Source organism: Lissotriton helveticus, chromosome 11 (genome assembly GCF_964261635.1).
Source record: "Lissotriton helveticus chromosome 11, aLisHel1.1, whole genome shotgun sequence".
Taxonomy (NCBI): domain Eukaryota; kingdom Metazoa; phylum Chordata; class Amphibia; order Caudata; family Salamandridae; genus Lissotriton; species Lissotriton helveticus.
This window is the reverse complement of record NC_136072.1, coordinates 692258856-692286233: the sequence shown is the minus strand read 5'-3', so window position 1 is coordinate 692286233 and position 27378 is coordinate 692258856. Positions and strand designations below refer to the sequence as shown.

The 27378-nt window shown below is 42.5% G+C and overlaps 1 protein-coding gene across 2 annotated transcripts in view; it reads right to left on the bottom strand.

Annotated features, from left to right (window-relative positions):
• LOC144791782 (indoleamine 2,3-dioxygenase 2-like) overlaps positions 1 to 27378 on the bottom strand; it is a 280183-nt gene that overhangs the window by 113839 nt on the left and 138966 nt on the right. The window contains exons 4-5 of one of the 2 annotated variants that reach the window (XM_078666548.1): positions 6444 to 6562; positions 1866 to 1880 (exon numbers count right to left, since the gene is read on the bottom strand). In XM_078666548.1, the coding sequence (XP_078522674.1) occupies positions 1866 to 1880; positions 6444 to 6562 (134 nt within the window). The remainder of the gene's footprint in view (positions 1 to 1865; positions 1881 to 6443; positions 6563 to 27378) is intronic. The other variant, XM_078666549.1, reaches the window with a different exon arrangement.

Below are 27378 nucleotides of genomic sequence, written 5' to 3'. Positions count from 1 at the left end.
TGGCACACAGACATGATCCATGTTCGCATAAGAAAAATAATTAGCATTAGGGATCCAGAAAACAATACAGGGCAAGGCTACACTCTTTACTAGGCAGAGGACTTTTCCATCCCTGCATCATTAAAGGTGACACTCTTTTCAGTTAAGCAGTACAGATATACAATATCAATGCCACTCACATCAGAAGTCCTACACCAAAGGTCAGCGCCTGTACCTGAAGGGTCCCTTCTGCGACAGGCTAACTGGGCGCATATACTGGGTGGGGTGGACGATAGTCCCACTCTCTTAGCCTTCAAACGTGTGCACAAGTGTGCTCAAACATGTGCAAATGCAGCCAACCCAGAGCCTCTTATCCGAGTGTGCAGCAGTAGGCCTGGTTATAAAAGACATACACTGGTGGCTAGCACTTCTGATCCATTTTAACAGAGTTTACTATCAGTGAGACTAAGTAGTAATTCTCACTCAGAAAAAGTCCAAAAAACAGGTAGCCCAAATGCAATCACTCCAGCGCTGTTAAGTTGGTTTGGAACTCATGTTCCAACACAGATAATTACTTTGCTTCTATTTAAGAGTTGGGAATGAATCTTGCCCTTTCTCTTGTCATTCATGTTTGCCCCAGACTTTGATTCCCATCATCTACCAGAACATAAATAAACTGCTTCGGAGTTACTACTTCTCATCAAATAGTACCAGTTGATCATTGGTTTGAAAACTCCTGATCCAATGCCAACCATTAAGCATATAGCACCTATCTAGACTTTCTTGTAATCTCCTCCAAAAAGCACGCTGGGGCTGCATAAGAGCACAATGGAATATTCATCCAGCATGTCGAAATATTATCCGGTGAAACCAAGTTCATAGTAAACATTTTATAACATGCAAACCACAAAATATCTTAAGTACACGAGGGGAAGTCTTCCTCCATTCTTACTTCACTGCATCACCCATGCCACATCTGAGCGACCTCAGTGCTAGCCTAAATAAACTTGCCTTCAGAAACATTAATGGCATAGAGGAGAGGAATGCATTGCTAGAAATGTACCAATCTTCACACTCCCTTACACCCTGTTTGAGCCCCTTTCCCTCCATCTCCCTGCATTTGAGTACCTCTCTTTTTAGCCTACAGCCCAGAACGAGGACCTCCTCCATACTTTCCACTCTCTCATGTTCCAGGTAACGACAATCGTGCCACTCTTGCCAATGCGTATGCCAGAAACGTATCAAGGCCGGGTAGAATTAGTCTTTTAAAGGCAGTGTTGCCTCCATGTAAAGACCATGGTGAACTTGGCCAACCATCAGCATCACTTATAAGTGTGTATCAAAGGTCATCTGAACTCACTTTCAAAATCATGCCTCACACCTGCCTTTCCATGCTGACCTTTCTGTTCCTCCAACCTTTACCTCCTTGCAGCTCTTCCATGAATTTATGGGCGTATGGTGTAACAAACTCCTTGACAATGTTGTGGTTGTAGTGTGCAAATTGCAAGCAACTTACATAGCCAACATATTCATTTACATAATGTCAGACAGAATTGAAAAACACTACTACCCAGCAAACAATCACCATTCTTCGACTTATGCTCATATTTATCTTAATCCACTACTACCACATTCAAATCACAACCATTGGTGTGCACAATGAAAGGATATAAATACTATAGTCAACAATACATACAATAAATATGAATGTTATGAGCATAATGACAGTGCTGCAGGTCATATTACACGAATGGATACTTTACTGTGTGCTGAAGAACACTTGACAACAAAGTGAGAAACACAGCATGAAGAATACACAAGATGTAACTTTTAATTTTAAAATCAACATGAACTGAATTTTAGTAGTAAATATAGTTTATACTCACTCAATTTCTAGAGCTCTGCATGGTTTTCAGGTTAGGCAACACATCAGGTTAAAAGAAAGAAAATAATATTAAAGTGCCTGCATGAAATTAACAAAGGACGTTTAATTTTAAGAGTAACTTAGCCCTCAAATTTATGCTGTAAATAGAACAATAGTAGTAAGAGTTTAATTTTTCATGATTTGAATATGGATACAATTTAAAGCACGTCCCTTGGAAATATGCATACATTTTCATCATCAATCAATTACGAGCGTGTTGATAATTACATAAAACATCATTGGAGAAAGTGTTGAAATAAACTTTGAAAAGACTGAGCACTCATTACTGAGGTTATCCTAACTTATCGTCATTGAGCAAACTGCAAGGGATATTGCAAGGGAGTGGCCAGAAAATGAACATGCCCCCCCCCCCACTTTGATCACCAAGCAAGTGAAGCCATCCTACTGTAGAAGCCTTGTCTTTCACACCCAAGAATCTATCCATTCACCCTTTCACCCTTCCACCTACCAGCGAAAATGCTCTGATTCACCCTTACATTCAGTCATCCATTCATTCTTTCATCTATCATTCAGTCTTTGCCCATTCTATCCATCCAATGAGCCATCCTTCGATCCACAATGCCAACCTTTAAACCATCCATTCCCTTTGCCATTCACCCACTCTTCCATCTTCCACTCTTCTAACAATCCCTCAATCCACTCTGCCATCCATCCATCTATTCTTCCATCTATCTATCCATCTACCCATCCAGCCACCCATCCACTCTTCTATCTATCCTCATCCACCCATCTTCCCACTCTGCCATCCATCCTTCCTCTCTATCAACAATGTATTTATCTATCCATTGATCCAGTCTGCCATCTTAGTCATCCATTCATGCATCTATCTTTCCACCCATCCATCTTTCCAACCAGCATCATCCATCCATCTATTCACTCAACCATCTACTTTGCCATTCAGTTTTTACCCACTCATCCAGTCATCCACTCTTTTAATTTGTGTTAAAAATGAACTTTTGCCTGCTGAGTTTCAGACAGAAGGGAAGCATAAATAACACAACCCGCTGTAGCTGCTAAAGCAGGTTTTTCACGACACCCGTAACGTGTTGGTGTTGGTGCATTGTAATGCATCTTATCATTCTTTGACTACTGTTTCAAAGTAATTTTCCATCCCACATATGTGATACTCCCATCTACTTCAAACGTTTTGGTTAATTCAATAGTGGGCTCTCACAATGAACATCTCTCGCATCCCTTTCACAGGTGTGTAACTCACTGTCTTTTCGTTCGCTAACTCCCTGCCAAACTCCACTCTCATAGCTCCACCCAAATACGGTATACGCAGCGAAGAGTCCTCGCCGGAGACATTTCCCAAATGCCGTCGGAGGAGTTCAAGAAATGCATCCGGGACTTCCTGTGCGTGGAACTCAGAGGTGAGCGGTCATTGGACAGGTTATGGGACCAAAACCTGGGCTGCTATGGGAATTCACAAGGACATATTATCAAGCCCATTATCGCCGCTTTAGCAGCAGTTTCCTGCCGATAAAGCGGCGATAATTTTATCGCCTGTTCTTGATAATATGCCCCCAGGTTTCCAGACCATCTGCTATAAGTTCTGGTATCTCTATCTTTTTTAATCCATTCAAGCCCACCCAAAATGTTTTAAATTGTTAATTTCTTAATTCCAAGGGCCGGCCAATGGGAAAAATTACAGCAAAAAGGAGTCCCTGAAGAGATCCTGTCCCAGATAGTCAGACTCCATCAAGATGATTTCACCAAAGTGCATTGAGGCCCTGGAGGGGGAACCACAGAAGCAATCCCTGTGAGGAGGGGACGTGAGACAGCCTTGTATCTTGGCCCCTACCCTTTTTTTATTATATGTGAACTACCCTGCTCAATATATGCAGAAATGAATTCACGACTTGCCAAACTTGAGTGGGGCTCACACATGGGCATTCGTGTCTGCTGATGACACTATCTTATTATCTCAGACCTCTGGAGGGCTCCAAATGCTAGTAGATTGTTTTAGCAACTACTGGAGAACAAAGGGCCTTGTAATCAACCCCACCAAGACTAAGTAAATGACCATTAGACGGCACAGCCCTTTTAACAACAAACTGGTCTTGGACGATACACCACTAGAGCATGCATCTAATGTCTGTTATCTTGGGACGATACTGGACTCAAAACTCTCCTGGAAGTCACATATAAACAAGGCTAAGACAATTTTAATACAAAACACAATACTAATTGTCAAAAGACAACACGCAAAAGAGTCCAAGGCAATCTCCTGGGCCCTGGAAGTTTATAGATATAGAGCCCAATCCTCCGCACTTTATCGGTCTGAACCATGGGGTGAAGAAAGTCTCACTCAATTAACAGCTGTGGAAAACAAGGCCATGCAAATGTTTACAGTACTGCCCCAAAATACCCCACTGCTTCCCCTATTGTATGACATTGGTGTTATGAAACTGGAGCTTCTAGCAGCTTTAAACCCTAACTCCACTGGCTCAGAATTTGGACCACTGAGGAACTACAGGTATACAGGAATGGTCTGAGAGAGCTGTTAGACTTGGACGTCCCAGTCACATTCCACTGACTTATCCATGTTCGACTTTGAATTATTCCTGGATGAAACCCAACCACAGTTAGCCAAAACCCTCTACTTGAAATCCCAGTATGAGATCCTCCATTTCAATGCAATCACAGCTAAGTGGTCATGTTACTGAGAAATGGGGCTAGAAACCAAATGCCCCCTATGTTTGCTGGACTTAGAAGAAGACATTGCACACATATTATTCTTCTGTCCTGCATATGCCAGTCTCAGAAGGAAATGGATAAAGCCGCTGTTTGTGAGATTAATGACTAGGAAACACCTCAAGGTTCTAAGAATACTAAAACTAGATAGCGCACAAACAATTGTTTTTGGAGTCAGTAGATTCCTACTTGGGGTGGGCTATTTATGGAAAAAGAGAGGGTTGAAGCTTTAATTCTTTACTTTACATATACATACTATGCTAGAGCAATTCAAGTATATTTTATTGCCAAACTGTCTTAAGACAATGATTATTTTTTACATTTACATTAAATAGTTTTATGTGTTATATCATAACAAATTGATTGGGTTGTTTGACCGCTCATTATGAACACGCACTTTAATTAATCTGCACATACATTTTGATAGAGAGGACAGAGGATGACAGATGTTAAATCCCTTGGAATTGCTTCAAAGTAACTCTACTGTAATAAACTATCCTGGTTGATATAACTGTTCACTATGCACGTGCACTTTATATAACCTATCTGCAAACATGGACAGTAAAGATAGACCTAAAATAGGATATATCCTACGCAAGTCTAGTACATAATATTCAAACACATATACATAATGGGACTGCTGAAGAGACAAATCACTTATGTAATCATTGTGTCCTACTGTATTTTACTGTGTTTTATTGTAAATATTATTTTAAAGATCTTTTATGGTTCTTGAACCAAAATAAAAAATAAAGATAAAGATAATTTCTCAATCACTACCAGCCGCGGCAGGTAGTGGGAGTACCGGCCGGGCGGTACTCCCACTACTACAAAATAAATACAACAAATTTTGTTGCACACACTGCATCACCAAATACGATGCAGTGTGTGCAACGAAATTCGTTGTATTTATTTTTATGTTTACTTACCTTTTAAAGTCTGCAATCCATACATTACCACCTCCCACCCTGCTCCCCCCCCTCCCCGCGTCACCGCCCGGCCGGTACTCCCACTACCGGCCGCGGCTGACCACTACTAAATAGATTTACATCAAACCCTGCATGGAGTAATTGCTGCCCATCGTCACTAAACCTTAATATCAAATCTTAAAAATTAGCCAATTAGAACACATTTAAGAATGCTCTCCAAGCTGATATATATGCTGAGTTGGGAGAGATACTGTGACTGACGTGCAAATGAAGATACCATTGAGAAGAAAAGAAAGACTATTAGTGAAAATTAACATACATTTACTCATAATATTAATAGAAAAATCGATCACACAAGTACAAATATTTTTTCATTTTAATCATTTCTGCTCTATAACAGAAGGTTAGTTGATGCGCTAGGCCCCGTCAGTGCTAGGGCAAGTTAGCAAATGGTTACATTTAGTGTTAGAGTTTGAGTTAAGGTTAGTTTACAAGTGCTGTTAGGGTTTGAGTTAGAATTTGGATTAGAGTTAGTATTAGGGATACTGTAATGGTAAGGCTTACCAGTAGAAATATACTGGCCTGGGTGTTTAAAGAGTTCGACCTATGTTTAAGGTGAGGGTTAATGTCCTGTAATTTAGGATGTTTTGGGGTGGGTTTGGGAAAAATGCCTATGTAAAGTGAATGAAATAGAGGTGTTTTCCTGCAGGAAATGTTTGTAATATGATATAGCTATGAAACTTCCAAAATATTTTGCCTTTAGGGGCAAAATTTTTGTACATGTGTGATTTTGTGATTCTATGCAAGTTTCCGTTTCACACTCAGTCCAAAATACTTTTGAATCAAATTTTGCCCAAATTAGATTAGATCTTTTAAATGTAAATGCATCTCACCCATCAGGATTCCTTTTCTTCCAGTTAACCAATACAAAATCTGCATGCACCAAGATTGGTGGCAATCCAAGGACCTGGGAGACTTCCCAATAGGGAATGGCAAGATTTCTTGGCAACACCTACAAGACATGAATCATCAAATACATGTTTATATTTAAGTGCGTAATGTATGATGTACCTGCTTCAATTAATATGTAAGCGAATAAAGAATGAGTTACAGCGTTTACTAAACATTTATAGTCTATTAAATGTAATGTTACACCATAGAACCAACATCTAAAGGAGCAAGTCTGGTTAATTTTTGTAGAAATTAATTTTTCCAATTGTACTACTTACTTCATAACAGCAACGAGTTGTATAGCATCATATAAAATGGAAACAAAATGAGCATGATAATTACAGATTCAAACCAACAATTTCCTTGAAAACCTTATGGAAAAGCACTTCAACATAATCAATTAAAATAGAATATTCTTTAAAAGCAAAAAGGTTCCGATTTACTCATAGAAAATAGTAATTGCAGTTGTTATGAATTTCATGAATACTTTATCAGAAATAAAGCCACTGTTTGACAGCCAGGACAGAGATGAATGTAGGTTGTTTACCCCAACCCCCACTGGACTAAGCAGGAACATGGGGGTAAAATGAACCATGGTTTTGCCAAAGGGACAGATTTAACAATAATATCTCGAAGGGATAGGTAACAACGACCCTGTCTCTGCAAACGTTCTTAGCCTTGCCTATGAGCTAACAAGTTCTTGGGTGGTCTCTCGCCTCACCCAATCAGTGTGGGGTGGGGATTTTGAAGGTAATAACGTCAGTTGTGCTTTCACCTCCAAAGATAAACAGGATTTAAATGTGGGCCTGGTGTTCTTTTCAACTAACTCTCCAAGTTCTACTAAGAGCTAGGAGCTTCTTCTGTGCCCGTGACACTGTTTATCTAAGAGTGAGGCAGCATTCTAAACTAAGAATACTGGTATCTGACACCTGCCCCATCGCCTGTGCCCCTCTGCTATACCCAAGATTTGGGATTCAAATTTAAACCAATGCTTCCTTTCAAATACCCATTCTAGTCTTTCCCAAGGGTCAGGAAGGTCTTCTGAGCCCTTGGATGAAGGTTAAATTATTTAACAAAAAAAATAAGTAGCACCTAACAGATGCTCCTTTTTGTTTACCCGCACTGTGTTCACTGTAAATGAGCTATTTTGGGACCCCTTTATCTTGCTCAAGCGCAACAGATGTTAGGTTCTATAGCTTTTCCCTGCCACCTCCTCTTCCGTAAAAAACTGAAAACTCTGCTTTTCCCCAAATAAGCTCCCCTTCCCCCTCTGGTCTTCACTTGTATCATTAGCGCGGGGATGCCTCCGGGTCACCAGGCGCTTTATAAATCGCTAAATAAATAAAATAAATAAATAAATTTTCCTCACCACTGCCTACCTCCACAGTAGACTGGATGTAAACAAGGAAAATGCCCCCATGAAATATGACTCAGCAGATATTAGCCACCCTGGAACTCTGTGGTCTGATAAATGCTGCAGGCCACAGAGGACCAGGTTAGCTCAGAGCTTCATTATACCCTGTTCGTAATTGTGGACGTAGCACAACTCCACCTATTTAACAAAACTTGTCTATGTTGGCAATAGTGACTCTATCATAATACCTAAATTCACGACATTTAAACGTTAAGATACTACCTTACTACGTGCTCCCGCCCATTCCTTAGTCACTTACAATAACCCTCTCTGAGTTGCTCTTTGGCTGAATCTGGGCACAATTGGTCAGGATGAAGGCAACTGGCTATCAACAACTGTGGCATTTCTGTAGTGGCCAATTTTTATCTAATTCAAATGATAAAAAATTGGTGCGCTCCTGCCAGGATCCCACTGTACCAGCCTGTGGCTTGTGCCATGTTTAATGACAAACATCATAATGATCCACCAGCAGAGATTAAAAGCACAGCCTTTCTTGTTTAACTTCAGTAATACAGTGATGCATGTTTAGCTTGTGGAGGGAGAGCACACAAGATCAATACTTAAAAGGATCTCAAGTCACATAAATTACAAACCTACACAGCATTTTGATTGTGTAGGGCCTGACTCTCTCTAAAGGTTCATCACCAGACTTTTTGTCTTCCTCCTCCTATTTGTGCTGAGTATGTTTTTATTGGGATAAGGACTCTGTGCACTTTACCACTGCTAACCAGTGATACTGTGCTTGGGTTGTCTCCTAAAACATGGTAACACTGGCCTATATACGCACTTGGCACTCTTGACCTGCTTGCGAGTCCCTAGTAAGGTCACACTATGGGGCCGATTCCGATCCTGGAACAAAACCGTCCGTACGATTCATATCCGGAGCACTCTCCGTACGAATCGTACCCGTCCGTCCGAGTCCCGTAGTACAATCCGTATTTCGTTAATCCGTCCGGATCGTCGCGATCTGTACGTATTGCAAGGCTGAAACCGTGAACCGTACGACTCGTAAACATGCCGTACGACCCAACGAGTATGATACGGACTGGGGTATGAGGACGCGATTCGCACGGTCCACGTCAGGTAAGGGCGATTCGTACAGAAAAGCACACAATCACATACACACCATACGGTGCGTATACCCCATGATCGCAGGGGTACGCACCGTACCCCTGTGATCATGGGGTGTACGCACCATACCCCTGTGATCATGGGGTGTACGCACCGTACCCCGCAATTGCAGGGTGTACGCACCATACACCCAGCGAACATGGGGTATGGTGCATTGACCCGATGATTGCGGGGTACGGTGCGAACACCCCATGATCGCATGGGTACGGTGTGTACCCCTGCGATCATAGGGTGTACGCACCAAACCCAGAGGGGGGCCGTTCCGGACCTGTTTCGAGGCGAACTCTGCTTCCCCGGACATTTTCGGCTCCCGTAGAAAAAGCTTCGTAAGGTGCGTACCCGACATGAATCGTACTTGCTGGGTCGGAAAAACCAGCCGTGAACCATATGGATGTCGCGTACAGCGGGTTCCGAGGGAGATTCGTACGGGGATTTGATTCGTACAGTCTCTGTACGATTTGTACGGAGTCCAGCTCCTGGTACGAATCGTACTTCATCGTACGTACGGAGGATGTTGCAGGGTACGATTCGTACAGGAAAAACGCTCCGTACGGCTATTCGGAGCGGTTTTTCCCAAATCGGAATCGACCCCTATATTTATCCAGGCTTGTAAGTTAAATGCTACTAGTTGGGCCTGCAGCACTGGTTGTGCTACCCACTTAAGTAGCCTCATAAATATGTCTCAGGGCTGCGAATGCAGCCTGAATGTGTCCAGTTTTCAACTGCCATTTCCACCTTGTAATGTCAGACCTTTACCAGGCCCAAACCTTCCTTCATTATAAGTCACCAGGCCCAAACCTTCCTTCATAATGTCACCCCTAAAGTAGGCACTGACCAGCCCAGTGTGCAGGGAATTTGTATGGAAATGATGGACATATAATTTTACATGCTCTGGCAGTGAAAAACTCTTAAAATATGTTGTAGCTACTGCAAGGCCTACCTCTCCAATTGGATAACACCAGAGTTACCACAGTCAATTCCTTTTAATTTAGTAGTATAAGTAGTAAAATCTTTATCCGGTTACAGAAATATTTATTTCAAAGCTTTTTATTGGTTTTAGCAAAATTAAACAAAGGTCATGAATAGATCAAAAAACCTCAAAAACCAAAATATACAGACACTGTTGCTGCATATATTTATGCATTACTATAGTAATATTGAAGGTAACCACCAGTGCTGCTAATAAATGAATAATGGGTAAGAAAAAAAGAAAATTCCATGTTCCTAGCTCTCAGTCTTGGTCTAAGGGCTAAGAAGACTTTCCTAGCGTCCACTGTGGTTTTTGAGAAATCTTGAGAGATTTGTATCTTGTGATCTTTCCAGATGCAGTGGTTATTTTTCCTCAGATAGTTCAATATGAGTTCTGTGTGTTGGAATCTAAGAGGTTTACACACAATTGATCTTGGATTTCTTACCTGGATTGAGACAGGCCTGGACCCTGGGAGCTCTTTCTAATTCAAAGTCTTTCTGAAAGATAAGCCAGTCATTTGTGGAATCCACATCTCCCAGATACAGGCATTAAAGTCCTGAACTTTCAGTTTGACCAAAGATTTGAATATTGCTCCTACTATTCTGGTCTTTCTAAACCATTATTTCTCTACGTAATATGAGAGAGACCGTAGTAAGGGTAGCGAGTTGCATCATTTTTGATGATTCTCGGTCTTCCAGGCTGCTGATTCAATCCTATGCCACTGCTGTTGATCTTTTTAACCTAATTTTAAATCATTGTGATATCAGTTTGCATATTGTATATATTGTTCTTAGTGGAGGTGGCGCGATCATGCACTTTCTCTAATTTCTTAAGTAGCACCTCCATAGTAGATATTGATTCAAATTTAGGTAAAGTGGGATTGGAGGACTAGTTTTAGATCTTTTCAAGGCTATTTTTTGTATCGTCTGGTCTTTCTCAGCCATGCTACTTTTTGAACTTGAGTGACTATGAAGGAGTGGCACAGTGGAACTGAAATAGCCTCAAGCTTATGTGATAGGGAGTACTGATTCTGAGGTGATAGATGATGTGCGGATAACAAGGAGGCACTACAGTTGCAGTAGTTTGAAGGATGTAGTATTGGAGCACAGTACAAGCTTTATAATGACTCTTTGCAAGGATTTAAGACAATGAGCTAAGGTCACATTCTGTAAGTTTTGATATGAATACATAGACCAAAAGGGAATGTTGTAGCCCAAACTTTTCAATAGGGTTGCCTGTAAAATGCCATTTGAACATAGAAGGAACAGTAGCTGAGTTTAATGGATGTAAGACAGTTCCATGGTCCACAAGAATAATTTGCTTGATATTACAATGGGCAGGTATTTTATTTGCGGCTAGTAAGAAAGACACCCAGTGTACCTTAATTGTAGCCCAAATAATGCATATTGTAAAAGCACAATAAACAATCACATTTCCAACAAAAGCACTCTCAGGACTCCCCTACATAAGGATCACTCATCTATTTCAGTTAGGTATCAGTTTGATGATTGGTAGCTACAATAGCCCATAGTAGCCCAAAAGTATGATAGGCTGCAAAAGTGTAAGAAATACATTATCTTTCCCCCATCAAAAGGACAGCATCTGCATAAAGGTAGGTTACATTAGTGACTCACACAAGCATAGTTATCGCCTCTCTGGGCTATGCAGTAGTAGGGTAGGCAGCTGAACATAGAATAAAAGTAGCGCTAATATAGAAAACTAGAAAAAAATGAAAAATGTTTTTTGCTTCATCAAAACGATAGATCTTACAAGAAGATCAGCACTCTTATAGTGTTCAGCATTAATGATTATCCAGCTCCTTAACGTCTGCAATCCGGCAACCTGATTTCAGCAGCTCTCCAAACAACAAAGGAGTCAGCATAGGAATCACCAGGAGGGCAAAACCCTATCTAAGTGACGTTTTGGGGTAAGAATTTGATCCTCAGGTAGTTTGCCACTGATTTTATTTCATCTGAGTGTTTAGATACATCATGGGTGTATTCAGGGCCATCACATCTCTCACTCTGGGTTGAAGCAGCCAAACTAAGCTGCCATATTGAGCTGTCACAACCTTATTACATTTTAGAAGGGTAATTTCCAAATGGGACCAAGCTGCATTTTTCCCCTCCACCTATGCGGAATGCATCAATAATACTCTCACTCGGATTTTGAACTGTATGAAGCGTAAACTTGACTCTCTAGCAACTGACTTAGCACATCTTAGAACGGATCTCTCAAATCAGGCCTTCCTAGCCTTCTCTCACATTTATGAGAATCTGAAATCACACCTTCACACAGGTTCTCTGGCAGCTTTACAAGACACCCCCTGGCTCTCCACACCCCTGTGCTGACAAGCCCACAGGCCCGTCATTCTCACTGCCCCTTATCCACATTAGAAGCAGATACTCTCATCGAATCTTACCTCCCCAAGACCCAGACCATGGTTCACAATCCTCCCTCCTCAATCCCGTAATAGTGGGCATTAATAGAACCCTTGTATTTAGACTCACCCAGACCCCCTACCCAACTCAATATCATTCAGCCCTTACAATCTGTGATAAACAATCCTTGCCCTCTATCTTGTTTGCTCGTCAACTGTAGATCGGCAGCCAAGACCTAGACCATTGTCCACAATCCTCCAATAGAGGGCACAAATAGAACCTATGTAATTACCGACTATCTCAGACCTCCAGCTCGATTCACCACCATTCAGACTATACAACCTGCTAAAGACCGTCCCCTCACCTCTATCTTGCATGCTCGTCAACTGCAGATCGGCAGCTCAACACGCCATATGGCTAACACCTTACTCAGTGAGGGAATTGATAATGCTTTCCTCACAAAATCTTGGATCAACAACCACTCCACACCCATACTTGACCTGCTTACTCCTCTTGGTTACTTCATCATTAGACATGACAGACTTGAAAGAACTGGTGGAGGTCTAGCCATAATCCAAAAAGCTGAAAATCATCTTTCCATATCAAAGAAGGCTGACTACTCGACTTTTGATTACCTCAGCTTTGAACTTAAAGGTAAAGGCTCCCCTCCTTTTATTCTTCACACCATCTACCGCCCTCCTGGTTATAGCACCCTCTTTGCTGAAGAGTTATCTGACCTACCAACTCAGTTCTACTTAACTGATATGAAAGTTGTGTTTTTGGGAGACTTAAGCATACACTGGAACAATGCAGAAGACTCCAGTTAGGTGCCTCATGATCCTTCTAGAAATGTATGACATAAAACAACTCTGCAATACACCAATGCATATCAAAGGCACTACACTTGACGCGATTATCACCAACAATGAAGTGGTTTTCCTCAATGCCGTCTTACCCATTGACTAGTCAGACCACCATCTCATACTGTTCAATATCGATACCTTTGTTAAATCAAACTTCGCCTCAATGAATAAACCTAAGCAGTGGACTAAAAACCTCAAACAAGTCCCAATTACCGATCTAGAAGCCAAGATCTGTAAACAACTACAACATCACGGTCCCTCTCATACGGTAAATGACCTCACTGCCCACTTCAACACTGCTATAACAGAAGTTCTCAACCAAGTCGCACCACTCAAATTAAAACTAAGATAAATCCAATCAAAATCTTGGTTTAACTCTGATCTCAGTAACGAAAGAAGTAATCTCAGACAAGCTGAAAGGCTTGGAGACAAAACCCTTGGTCATAACATCTAACTCTACTCAGAACTGTAAGGATGTCATATAAGAAGCACATCTTCAGAAAAAAATGCAACCTTCTTTCGCATCCAACTTAACCGTGCAAAGAACAGGCCCAGAGATCTCTTTAAAAATGTCAAATGACAAACTACTTCTTCCTTCCCACAAGGAATAATAGCCACTAATGAACATTGTTAAGATATTGCCAGCTTCTTCTCGGACAAAATAACTAACATTGAGCAATCTTTCCCTCAAGCCACAACTCCACCCATCATACCAACAATCCTCTTTGTCAGTCCCCCCCCCACCGCAGTCACAACTCCTGATTGCTCCAATGACCACACGGCCCCAAATGGAACAAACAGCAACCTTTTCAACATCCAATTGAAAAGCAGCATCAATTGGTCAGTCTTCAAACCCATAACACACCTTGAAGGTTTCAATATTATTGCGAAATTAAACCCCACTTCTCACACCAAAGATCCCTTCCCTGCAAAAATAGTACATAACCTAAACCACATCATCACCCCGTTTTGGACAGAAATCATCAATACTTCACTCACCTCGGTTTGTGTACCCGATTCCCTCCAACTAGGTTAAATCATACCCATTCCCAAAAATTCCAGGGCAGACCATAATGATCTCAACAACCTTTGACCTATTTCTAACCTCCCTTTCCTAACCAAAACCATGGAAAAATGTGTCTCACAAAAACTCAACTGGCATATAAAGGATTCCAATCTGCTAGTCTTCTCCCAATTAGGTTTCAGGAAAGACTGTAGCACAGAAATGGACATGCTCAATATCGCAGATGAAATCCATAGATCCCTAGACGAAAGTGATGCATGCATACGTATCCTACTTGACTTATCGGCAGCCTGTGACACTGAATCACCCAGCCTCACTGGAATCACTGAAGATCTGATCCGGTATCAATGGCACAGTTTTAAAAGGGTTCACTCCTTACATTCGACACTAATCACAACAAATCAATATCAAGCTGTGCCTCTCGAAACCCACACCTGTCTCTCTTGGCATCCCCCAGGGTTCAATCCTCTCCCCTTTACTTTACAAACTCTTCATGGAACCCCTTAGTATCATCCTGAAGCAAGCCGGGATCAAATTTCTTCTTTATGGTGATGACACTCAACTCCACTACAAAATCAAATCACCCAGTGACATCTTACATCTCAACATCACACTGAGTAATATACAATCATGTTTAACTCCAACCATCTAAAATGAAACACCACCAAAACAGAAATAATTCTGTTCTCCCCAAAAGTAACCACTTTCCAATCAAAGACTGGATCAGTGACCTGAAGGCTCTAAATTGTTCTCTCACTCTTTTCAACTCAGTTAAATCACCCTGGATAAAAACTTGTCAATGAAGGATCACATCAAAAACTCAGCCAAAGGAGCAAATTACATACTAAAACACATTAAAAAATCAAACCATTCATTCCCTCAGAGGATTTCAAATGGGTCGTTCAATCATTGATCCTCTCCAAACTTGGCTAAGGAAATGCTATCCTTACAGGAACCCCAAAAATGCACCTTGCTCCTCTTAGATCAGTACTAAACATGGCAGCCCGACTCATAACAGATATTAAACGGTATGAACACATTACTCCTGCACTTAAGACCCTCAACTGGCTTCGCATTGAAGGAAGATACAATTACAAGACTGCCTGTATCACCCACAAATCCATTCCTCACGCACCCTGACTATTTAGGTAGAAAACTCACAAAAGCAGGAAGAACCAGATCACTGAAAAGCTCCAACATACATATCGTTCCTCCCAAACTGAAGAAGAAGTCAACCCAGGCTCGCTATTTTTTGGGTAACGCTCTCCAGCATATGGAACTCTCTCTGGAGGGACTTACGATGCAACCCCTCCTTCATTGGCTTCAAAAGAGACCTCAAACGCTATTTCCTCAAAAAATACTGGAGTACATGAGCAATTCTTGAACTCAGTTCTATTCGTCTCTCTCTCTCAGTTCTGATCCCATTGAACAGCTGGCTGCTTTCTTTGTTTGCCTCTCTTGCCTAGAAGCTCTTTTTCTCTTTGGACTCAAATTATGCGATTTGACTACTATCAGTAACCAAACTCAGAGCCAAACTTCTGTCAGTGTATGTATTGTAGTTTTTTGTATTCCACCCTCACTTACTAATTTTTTTTTCATGTGTATTTATACTGTTTTTTGTACTTGAACTTAAGATTGCCATGCATCATATACTCAGTGAGTGTATTATTGCCTTTTTCTCGATTCTGTAAAGGGCTCTGATCCCTTCGGGTCTAGCTAGCACTATATAAAACCTATATAAATACATTAAAAAAAAATAAAGGTAACCATTTCATGTTAGGTGTCACTGGAATTGCATTTTAAAATCCAAACTTATGGTGCAATCAAATTTTAAATTTCAATTTTGAAAATGCCTCTATTATAAAGTTGGCATTTTCTTGCCTTATCCATTTGGTACCTGAAACTTGTCTCTGGGTCACATGACTGGGTGTGGGTAACAGTTGGGCTTTGTGCTAGACAGCCACACACAATGGAGAGCTTCTGTGTAACTGGATGCGCCATCACTAGCAGGATTGGAGGAAGGAGCGGGCCCAGGTCCACTTATACTATATTAGGGTGTGTCCTGTCTCCACAAAAAGGACTGCTTACTCCCTTTAGTTAGTCTGGAGCCAGGGCTAGGAAAGCAGGGCGTCTATGCACTTCAAAGGCATGCCTCTAGAAGCTTCTCTCCATTTCACAGGTACAACTGTGTATAAATAATGGACCTCAGGTACCAACTCTTCTGTATACTTCTGGACCTGTGGATGTTCTGCCAGGATGAAGGACCACTGTGCTGCTGAAGCTACTGCCACTCTACTGGACCGATACTCTGAAGATACTTCTGCCCTGCTGTACTGACCTGCTGCCCTGCTGCAGTAACCTGCTGCCTTCTTGCCTGGGGAGGAAGAACTAGACTTCATCTTGGACTAGGACACCAGAGTGGATCCAAGGGCTGGTCTGCTGGCCTCCTGGTCTGAACCTCAGGGACATACAAGTCTCCCAAACATCCTGCACTATTCCCTGGACCCAGCTGAAGTGTGTTCCTGACCCCAAAGTGATGCCCCTCAGGTGCTGGACCCTTGGTATGGCTCAGTGAGCTAAATTATTTGCGACTGCGAATGGGGCAGTCGGCATCATGACCTCACCACTTACACTGTGATTTAGCGCAAAGCTCCTCAGCCTGACTCTTTGCACTGCAGCATCGATTACTGCACGAACCGCCAACATGAATCTCCTGATATGCCCACCTGGTACATTGTGCTTGTTTTTTGTGCTACACCGGCAGCCTCCTGTGATGCCCTACCAGCTCCTTGTGGCCCCCTCAAGCTCAAAAGGGACTCTTGGCATGCGCAAATGGGACTTTAAGAAGGCAAACCCTCAGCAGGCCTAACCTAGTGACTGTAGCCCACCTGCACTCCATCACTGTCAGCCTAAGATGTGACTTTGACCCATTCCAGCATGACCAGCTATCCCTTATTGGTGCGTTGTGCTTTTTGAAGATGTTTTCACAAAAACCTTTACAAAAACATAACTCCGGTTCCACTGTCTTGGTCTGTTTTATTTATAAAACGTTGCTTAACTTTTCTAAGCTGGGGTGGGATCGTTTTGTAGTGTATGCAACTGTGTTACAGTTTAGTATTAAATCTTTGTATTGCAAAAAGAAAGGCTCTTACACAAAGCTGAGAAATATCAAGGTACCATACAGATGACAGTGCGCCCAATGTTATAGCAATATCAGCAGAGCTCCACCGTATGCAGGAGTCACTTTGTCCAACAAATTTCGGGGGCTGTTAGCCCAATCGGCAGAGTCTGTCCAATGCTCCTAGAGACATAAAAAGAAAAAAACCTTAACTTTAACCCACCTCCCTGAACTATTCCCCAACTCCCCCACCCCTCACCCCCATTCCGGATCCATCCTCCCACATCATACATACCACCTCACACTTCTATACCATTCCGTCATTCACCTGTGACAATCGGAGCAACCTTAAGTACCTAGGACAGGTCACTTCTAGAAATTCAGTGGCCAGCAGGGACAGGAAAGGCTGCCATAGCTCCGCATATTTCGCCCTCTCCCGAGCTGTCTCCAAAGAGAGTTTCTCCATACCAAGGACAGACCAGAGTTGCCACAGCCAATTCTGAAGAGTGGGGACCTGTGTGGATCGACAGTTTAAAGTGTTGCACAAATACTGTACACATTGTCTTTAAGTTAAGCTTGACTTGTCTATGCCAAGCCACCACAGGATTGAGTATAGGCTAATTTAGTGTTGGCTTGTGCCTCACTCAAGGATTGTGGTTGCTTCTTGACCAGGGCTCACATCCCAGTCAACCAACAACCCCAATTTCTCACAGATTGTTAATCCTCAAACATTTTGACGTGTGCAGCTGTTGAGTGTCATCATTGTAAAGTATTGGTTTCTCACAAGTCCGATCCTAATGCAGGTTTTTTCTAGACCAAGAGAATACTGTGGCAGTGTAAGAATACAATTTGTTTGTCTGAGGTGACAGGAGAGGCTTTGAGACATGCTATGCCAAAGCTCCCAGAAGCAGTGATGTCACACGGGGAAGCAGACATGGCTGTTAGTCTTAGACACATTCTTGTCAGGGCCCCACACTGCAATTGCTAAGTGCACCTATATATTGCAAACTAGGGACTACACCTGCACCATACTTGAATTAAATGCCTCAATTAGAACTGTCTTTACTAACTTATTGTGATTATGCGCTAATTCCTTGAGCATACTCTTGTATTGTGTTTAAGTTTCGATGGTAACCCAGGCCTACTTACACACACAATAACAAAAGGAGGAAATGTGTTAGAACCGGGGTCTCTAGTTGGCAGGGGTATGCACCCTAGTCCAAGTAGGCACCACCGCTTCCGACCTGGTAGCTTGGCGCAGAGCAGCAATGGCATAACTTCAGAGGCAATGTGTAAAGTAATTGTGCAACACACAACGGCGATGATACAGTAAAAACACTCACAAAAGGAACACCACACCAGTTTTGTATAAGAATAAGAATTTCTTTACCTAAAAATTATGCGAGAACCAAAAGCAGGTAAATCCAGCTCCAGGCAAGATCAATAATAAAAATGATTCCAGTTTCCAAGCAAGATCAATAATCAATAAAAATGAATCCAGTTCCCAGGCCTATCAATAATAAAAAGGATTCCAGTTTCCAAGCAAGATCAATAATCAGTAAGAATGAATCCAGGTCCCAGGCCTGATCAAATCACCAAAAGCTCATGTGTGCCAAGGGCTCCTGCTGGTAATGTCTTTCTCACAGTGTCCTTGGATGGCAAAAGTTCACTAGGAGGTGGGTTCTTACGGTAAAAATTCACTGTGGGAAGGTTCTTAGGCCAAAGTTCCCTTGTAGCGTAATAAGTATGCCTCTCATAGAAATGATGCTTCCAGCGTAGGAAGTGCAGCTGCCCAGGCGCTGCTGGTAATGCAAAAAAATGCCCCAATGCTTGCAGAGGCGCTTTCGCCCTTGTGCGATGTAAAGGTGTTCCCCCTGCGGCCACGAAGCATCCCCCAGTGTCAATTACCAAGTAATTATGCCCCCGTAGGCCGGTCAGTGAAGGACGGTTCCCAGCCAAGCACAAAGCTCACACTCCAGGTACCCGGCCAACCTGCACCCCGCCCCCTCGCAGCAGCCTGGTTGCACTGAGGCGTTACCTGTGGGGGGTGTTGCGGGCGCGGGTGCGAGGCTCCTCTCCCCCTGGGGCCTCGGGTTCAGCAGGTGTTGCACGGGTGGGGGTGCGGCAGCCCCTCCCGCTCTTGGTCGCGTCCCCGGTCTTTAGCTGCAGCACTCCCACCAAGGGAATCCCGGTTGCCAGGTGACACCGGCGGGCGGGAACCAAACGCAGCGCGGCTTTCCCCTGACGTTGGGGATGACGCGCCCTAGGCTCCCGAAGCTCCCGGGACTCAGCGGTGATTACGGGGTGGCCGATATGAATATCCCTGAACTGCCGGTGCTAGTACACATACAGCGCTTCTTCCCTCAGTCCGGGGGTCATGGCCACACAGCGCTCCTTTAGCACAGCGCTTAACAGTGCCTCCAAATCCTGGGCAACGACGGAGCCTCCTGCCACACAGCGCTTCGCTTCTCAGCGCTACACAGCACGCTCCGGTCCCAGTGGCGATGACCTCAGGGCCAGTTTCAGTCAGCTTGTGCCAGAAGCAGAGGCAATCACAGAGCCCTCGGGAGGATCACGGGGCAAGCAGTGCTGAGGGCAGGCACAGCGTTGCAGAGCAAATCTTGAGAGTGTTGTTGCTGTTCCAAAGTGCAGTCTTCAAAACGCTGTGTTCCAAGGACAGGAAGTTTCCTTTAGCTTAAAAAGGCTGCAGTCCTAAAAAGGCAATCTTTAATAGGTTGAAGACTCTTTAAAATGTTGTTCATAGAAAAGAAGTTCCTTTGGGATGTTGTGGAGACTCTCTGGTAGTGATGGTGCAGTCTCTGTGGCAGATATGCCAGCCTCACAAGGTTTTAGGGGAGAGCACCTGCACCTCAGCACTGTTTAGCAGTGGTGAGGCGCCCAGAGTCCTAAGTCCAACAAAAGGTAAGGTAAAAATGGGCGGTAAAAGGGCAAAAAGGTAGGGGAAGACCACCCTAAGGCTGACAGGTCCAACAGAATGTAATATTCTCTTACATCAAGGACACTACATGGGAAAAAAGCAAGGTCCTTTGAAAGTGCCCTCACCTACTAATATTGGCTTGCTTCATCATTGGGCTTGCTACAATTTCTTTGCACAGACCAATGCCAGGGATGGAGCAAAGGGAAATGGGGAAGACAATATGAATATATATGTGGGGATCTACTCTGCAGAACAAAAAGGTTAATAAAGCTACCTCAGGGATGTCCTAAACTATCTTTATTCTTAAACCCTCTGGATAGGGTTAAACATTCTATGATAGTGATGAAACGAGGATATTAGTGCTCCTTCATCCCTCCTATCTGCACTTTCAGCAACATCTTTCAGCCATTCGCAGTCACCCAACTGAATTGCTTGGTCTCTCTGAGGACTCATTTTGCCACCCCTTACTTATAGTTTTAGTTTGGGGGGATGGCGATACAATTATCCAAAATGTAAATGACCTTGCTTGCCATTCCTAAGTAAATGTACGACAGGTGATCCAAGTTTCATTTTGAATTTCCCTGAAAATGGAGTGCAAGCATAAGCATCTCCTTCGAGTCATACAATCGTCAAGGCCGCTACTCCAAACCGCTCGCTGCCTTGCGTGGAGGTTGCAGACATTCCCCGTGATAGAGCCAAGCATGGATATTAAACAGGTAGAACCACCATGCTGGGCATTAGATATAACCCTGTTTACCAATACTGACTGAGTAGCAATCCAACCTTGCAGCATACTTGAAGAGGAACATAGACTCAGCCTCTACATTTTTAGTCTGGGAGGCATGCAAGGACTATATCAGGGGTGAAACACTTTCATGGAAAGCAAACATATCTACGTTAAGGATGGATAATCACTAGCACTGCAATAGGATATCGATCAAGCACAACAGGCTCATTTGGCATGTTATTCTTAGACGTCCGGGTCTAGACTGAATGAAGCCAGACAGTATTTTAAAGATCATTCTGTCTTGGGCAGACGTCAGAATACATGCTTTTAACAACACTGTGAAGAGAGCAAGCATGGTGAGAAGTTTCTGGCCTGTTCAGTAAAGAATAGGAGTTATAACATATCCATCAAATCATTCTGTGATAAGGCCAGGGGTCCGACAGCAGACCAGCCGAGGATATAGCTAGGGGTTACCTATAGCATTATAAAAAGCGCTATACACCTCTGAAGCCAGAGACTCCCTAGAAATAATCAGTGATTATTATGGGGCTATCAATTTGCCTACTCTTAATAGAATATTTCAGACTTAGGCGGTGGCTCCTATCCTTCTTGTTAAAGTTCAAGCAGCCACAAAGTCCACCCCCAATGGGAAAGTCTGTGCAAGTGATGGGCTGCCCGCCAAGTTGTATACAATCTTCATGGCCCAGATCATGGAATTGTTGGTCTCATTTTTCAGTGAAAAACTTGATGGCTGTGAGGTGTTCATCTCTGTTACAGGGGCTGTAATTGCAAACCTCTTGAAAAAGGACGAATTGTCAGATAAGGCAAGTTTATATTACCCCATTAGCCTACTAAACACTATTTAAGGTATATTAAGTCCCTCTGCTCTCGAAAACCTGTGGTCTACTTATCTTGTTCCCAATTATACTGCGACCAATGCTTTAGAGTGTACTATGATGATGCCCCATGGGTGAAAAACCGAATCTGTTGTAATTACAGCTGAACCAGAGTACCATTGGACGTTACCCGGTTGAGCTGTCCTATTTAGCTATAGAGTAGTCTGGCCATGGTTCACCCATTCGGCCGTCACCTATCCAGCCGGACATCGGACATTGTTTTTAACGATGCTTCACGGTCTTGCCTATCTTTCACTTTGACTGCTTGTTTCCCCTGATGTCTCTTCCATCCTCTGGTCTGCCTGACACTATCTACATTCATTTTCCCCTGTTTACCTTTCTCCCTCTACCTTCTATTCCGCATAAGACGTTTCTGTCTTTGCTAAGTAACACGAAAATAACTTATGTTATGGCGTTATCTCATGTTTTTTGACTGTCTGTTCTCACCTCAGAGTCCGAACACCTTTGGCCCGGTGGAGCTGTCCTGTGCAGCTGTAGAGGAGTTTGTCCCAGGTTCACCCCCACGGCTGTCACCTACCCAGGCGGACATCTGACATTGTTTTGTTGCCTCCCCGTTATGTTTCCTTCCCTCTATCTTTCTCTTATGTCTATACTTGGAATCTGTAACTGAAGTAATCATGTAATCTTCAACTTGCTGATCCTCATGGAAAGTGCTCTAATACCTACGGGTCTAGCCAGCGCGATATATATAACTTTGTAAATAAATAAACAAGCTACTGACAAAGATATTTCTTTTTGAATAACTCTATTAGTGCAAGAAGTCATCCATAGTGATCAGTTTGGATTTCTATCAGAGAGAAACCTTTCGAAAAACACTAGGGGGCATATTACCAACAAGTAGCAATAATTATCGCTAAATAGACTTAGCGACGATTTTTTTATCGCTGCCTATCGCTGGATATGTTAGCGGAGAAAACATGCTAGTAGCAACGTTTTTCTCCATTGTGCTAAAATATCCAGCGATAGCGGTGAAATGCGTGAATATCGCTGAGAATACAGCGATATTCACACATTAGCGATGAAATGCTCTTAGCCATGTTATCCACCTCCCATTGGATAACATGGCTAAGAACTATTCTGAGCAGGCGTTGGTTTTTGGCGATAGCGGGAATATTTCCATCGCTACGCCTGCCTTGCTAATAGGCGATAGCAACGTTAGCAACTGTTTTCAGTCGCTAACAGGTTGGGTACGCCCACTTTGTATGTCATTTGCGATAAATATCGCTAACATGCAAAGCTGTCCCCAAACCGCTCGCTATTGCCTAAAAACATCAGTTAGCGACAGCTTGCTAATGGAGTGATAGATTTATCGCCGCTTAGCAGCTGAAAACGGCCGCTAAACCGGCGATATTTGCCTATCGCCACCCTTGGTAATATGCCCCTAAGTTCCTGGTACAATATCGATTACTTTGCAAACAATAATGTCAAAGTGGCTATTATTGTAATATACGCAGAACAAGCCTTCAGTTTAGTTCAATGGGATTTCCTATTCAGCATTTTGCATTTGTTTAATTTTCCTTCAAAGCGAGTAAGGCTCCTGTAAAGCTTATACCACAAGGCAGAAGCGAAAGTCAATGTAGACTCGCACACAGCTGGAGTATTGTCAATCAGTTGTGGCACTCGCCAGGGCTGCCCAATGCCTCCGGTGCTATTTGCACTTGCTTATTGAACATCTGGCTACAGCCTTGCAGCAAGATCCACAGATTAGGGCACCTCTACAGGGGGAACCCAAAACCAAGTTGTTTTCTGACAACTTGATTCATTATCTGGACACATAATTGCAAAATATTGCTAGAGCATTTACTAAAATTGAAATATTCTCAGATTTATGGGGCAATAGACGTAACCATTCAAAGCCAGAAGCCCTCTTGTTCAACTACTCCGAACTTTCACCACCTATCGACATGCGGACACAATGTCAGGCTTCAGGCTCTATCAGATATTTCGGTATTCGCGAACCTCATGACTTTTCGGATTTAAACCAACTTAACTACTTACCAACTCTTAGTAAAGCTCAGAATTTTTTACATCAATGACAGTGTTTTTCCCCATTAACAATCGGATGTATGGCATTAGTGAAAATGATTATTGTCCCACTTTTTCTATTTATGTTTTCCAACATAATGATTAAGGCTCCCCCAAACATTTTTTGCGAAAATTACCAGATGTTGTGACAATTTGTGTGGTGTGGAAAGGAACCGAGCAATACATTGGAAACCCTACAAATTAATATCAAGCTACATTTCTAGATTGGAGTGTTATGGCAGTAGCTCCACAGAATCTCTGCAACAACTTCTATCTTGTTCAAATGCTTTTAGAGAGTGATATTCAGCTCCTTTTTTTTAAATTCCAAACTCCCGAAACTCAACAGGTACAATCTCCCGCATATAGTACTTTTTAGGCATATCCAATGGAAGGAAGAGTTCCACTTTTACCAAATCCACCCTGATTTGCTGATAACAGACTGTGGCTTTTTAGGTTCCAGATAGATAAGGGGATTATTAAGGACTGAAAAAAGGTAGGGATCCTCAGATTTGAGGAATTCTTGATAGCTGAAATCATGAAACCTCAGTTGAAATTGAACAATTCTTGTGATCCCTCCTATATCGCTTTTTTCCTACCTTCAATTTTACCATTTTATGCAAAAGATCCAACCTCCAAATATGCATTAGCCTTCACGATTAGCCAGTCATCCTACATCAGTGAAGTAATAAGAGAGGACAATTGGTATCGCGTAGAGCAGCAACAACTCCATGCCAAATTTTTCCGATACCTGTGAATAAAATTGAGGCCTCCACTGGGTGTAAGGTCGATGTACATATCTGGGCATTAAATGATGCTTGGGCCCATAAAGTCATCAGGAGCACAACTTTAAAAGAATGGCTTTTTCCTCAAAATGGATGCTTTTGTTTACACCATCTAGTCTACACAAAATGTTTCCTTCTATATGTGAGGTATGTTTTAGATGTGGTCATGACCTAGGGGACTTCTTCATGTATGTTTTACCTGCACCGGTTTAGCAGACTTTTAGAGGAAATTTTCCAGTGGCTTAGTTTGAAACTCCAGGTACCCGTAGTTCCAGACCCTCTGGGATCTCTTTTTGGAATTAACATCACACTAACCTTATCCGTTCGCCAGAAGCAGCTATTCTTTATTGCGTCTCTAGTGGCCAAATCTTTGATTTTACAAAAATGGAGATCAGTGGATATCCCATCTTATGACTTCCGGGTCCATAAAATGAGGCAAGTGAAATCCAGGGAAAAACATTATTCCCAAAGAGTGGGGGTGTTACTGAAGTTTCCAAAAATTTGGGAGGGAGGCCGCAATAACATGATTTACCCAATGAATTAGGGGGTTGAAACACTGTGCCACTATTTACTATGATTTTCATGCTCGGTGTGCTTAAGTATACAAACTCCTCTCAAATGAACCAATGTACTTTTGCTTTGATAATGGAGTTATTTATGGATACATTGTGATGCTACATATTGTTTCTACCTGGTTCACTAAATATATATATATATATATATATTTTTAAAACAGAGTTAAACTTGGGACAGGAGACAGTTCCTTACACTTTCCACTGCCATAAGGTTTTTCGACATGCTACTGTCTATGATAAAAATTACGGAGCACCCATTTACTTTCAGGGTGATGTTGGGACAGTGTCCAAATACATTTCACACTTTCACTTGTCAGTCTAGTGTTGACCGGCATTCTTCCCTGCAAGAAGCTAGTCCTAAATGTGCATGTTGTCTGGCAGTCAACATTGAAATTGCACACCCATTTTTCTCACTGTTGCTTGACAATAAAGGTGATGGACTTTTAGACAAAGAATTTGATGACAATCAACATTGTTCAGTTTCTACTTACCTCTACTGATGTTGTCGCATGGTTTTGTGGCCATGTGTAGAACGTTGCATGTGAAACTTTCTGCCATCCATTGTGTTTTCTCGACATGATACAATCGATTTTGCCTAGTTTTGTTTTCCTGGTGAAATGCACTTGATCCATCCCTTGTTTTGCAGACTATTACAAAATGTTTTTTTTTCCCCAAAGCCTTCCCAATCATGGGAAATCTACTCTCATGTGGAAACGACAATCTACATCGGAAACCCAACTTGTTTTCCTTTGAAGACATTGCCCTATGGCCTTCTGCCTTGTGTTTTGATTTACTTTTAACGCTTAGCATGAACACATTTGGGCCCTTGGGCCAGACTTTCTACAAATGCAGCCATCGTTTCACCAGCTGCCTTTTGTGACTAAAGATGTACCTTTCATTGTTGACATTCAGCATTGGATTGAACTCGGGGTTCAGCCCCTCTTTGTTCTGACTGTACATCATTTCATCACCTTCTGGAATTTTCTTTTTCACTTATTTTTCTCCGTCACCTCCCAAATTCTTTAGATATTTAACTATCTTTTTGTCATTTACTTCATCCAGCGAATCAATGAAATCATCAGAGGTTTCAGTCTGGGTAGTCTATTTGACTCCAATATTTTGCTTTTTTGGCAGTCTCGAAAGGAAGTTGTGCTCCGTCAGCATCTGCTGCCTGCTTGTACCAGCCCTTTTGTCATGTATTAGCTGCCTGCTAACATTTGGGTTGTCGTACCTGCTCTCCAGTTGAAAGGTGTGGTCTTCTTCGCCAATGAGTAGCTGTTTTGGGTTCTTCGCTCTTCGCACCTCCTTGCATGGTATTGGATTTTAAATTCCTTTTAGCGATTCTTCATGTCAGAAATGTTTATGCTTTTAGCGCTTTCTTGTACTCCACTAATTACTGCCTTTTCTCTTTCTCTGACCATGGTTGTCACTGCCTTTAGTATTGTTGTACTGGTTGAATGAAGGCTATGTGTCACGTTGTGGTGCAGTACCTCTTGTCTAGACTTTATCAAGCAAATTACTGGCCAATGACAACCAAATGTTCTGTAAGGCCTTCACTTTCTTCACAGGTCTTGCACTGACTGCAGTGGCACTTTGACTCCTAGATCTGTAATCTTTAGGGTGGCCTTCTCCCAACTTTTTGCCCGATTACCTCCACTTTTTGCTGTATACGTTTGTTAGCCTTAAGACTCTGTGCACTTTACCACTGCTGACCAGTGATAAAGTGCATATGATTCTCCCCTAAAACTGGTGCCATTGGTGTATAGCTGACTGATATTTAGTTTACTTATAAGCCCCTTGTGAAGTGGTATACCATATTCTCAGGGCCTGTAATATTAATGCTGTGAGTGGGCCTAAAGCACTGGTTTGCCTCCCACCCAATTAGCCTTTTAAACCTGCCTCAGACCTGCCATTGCATAGTTTGTGTGTGCAGCTTACTGCCACTTTGACTTGGTATTTAAAATCACTTGCTAAGCCTCAACTCTCATTTTATTACACAATAAATAAGGTAG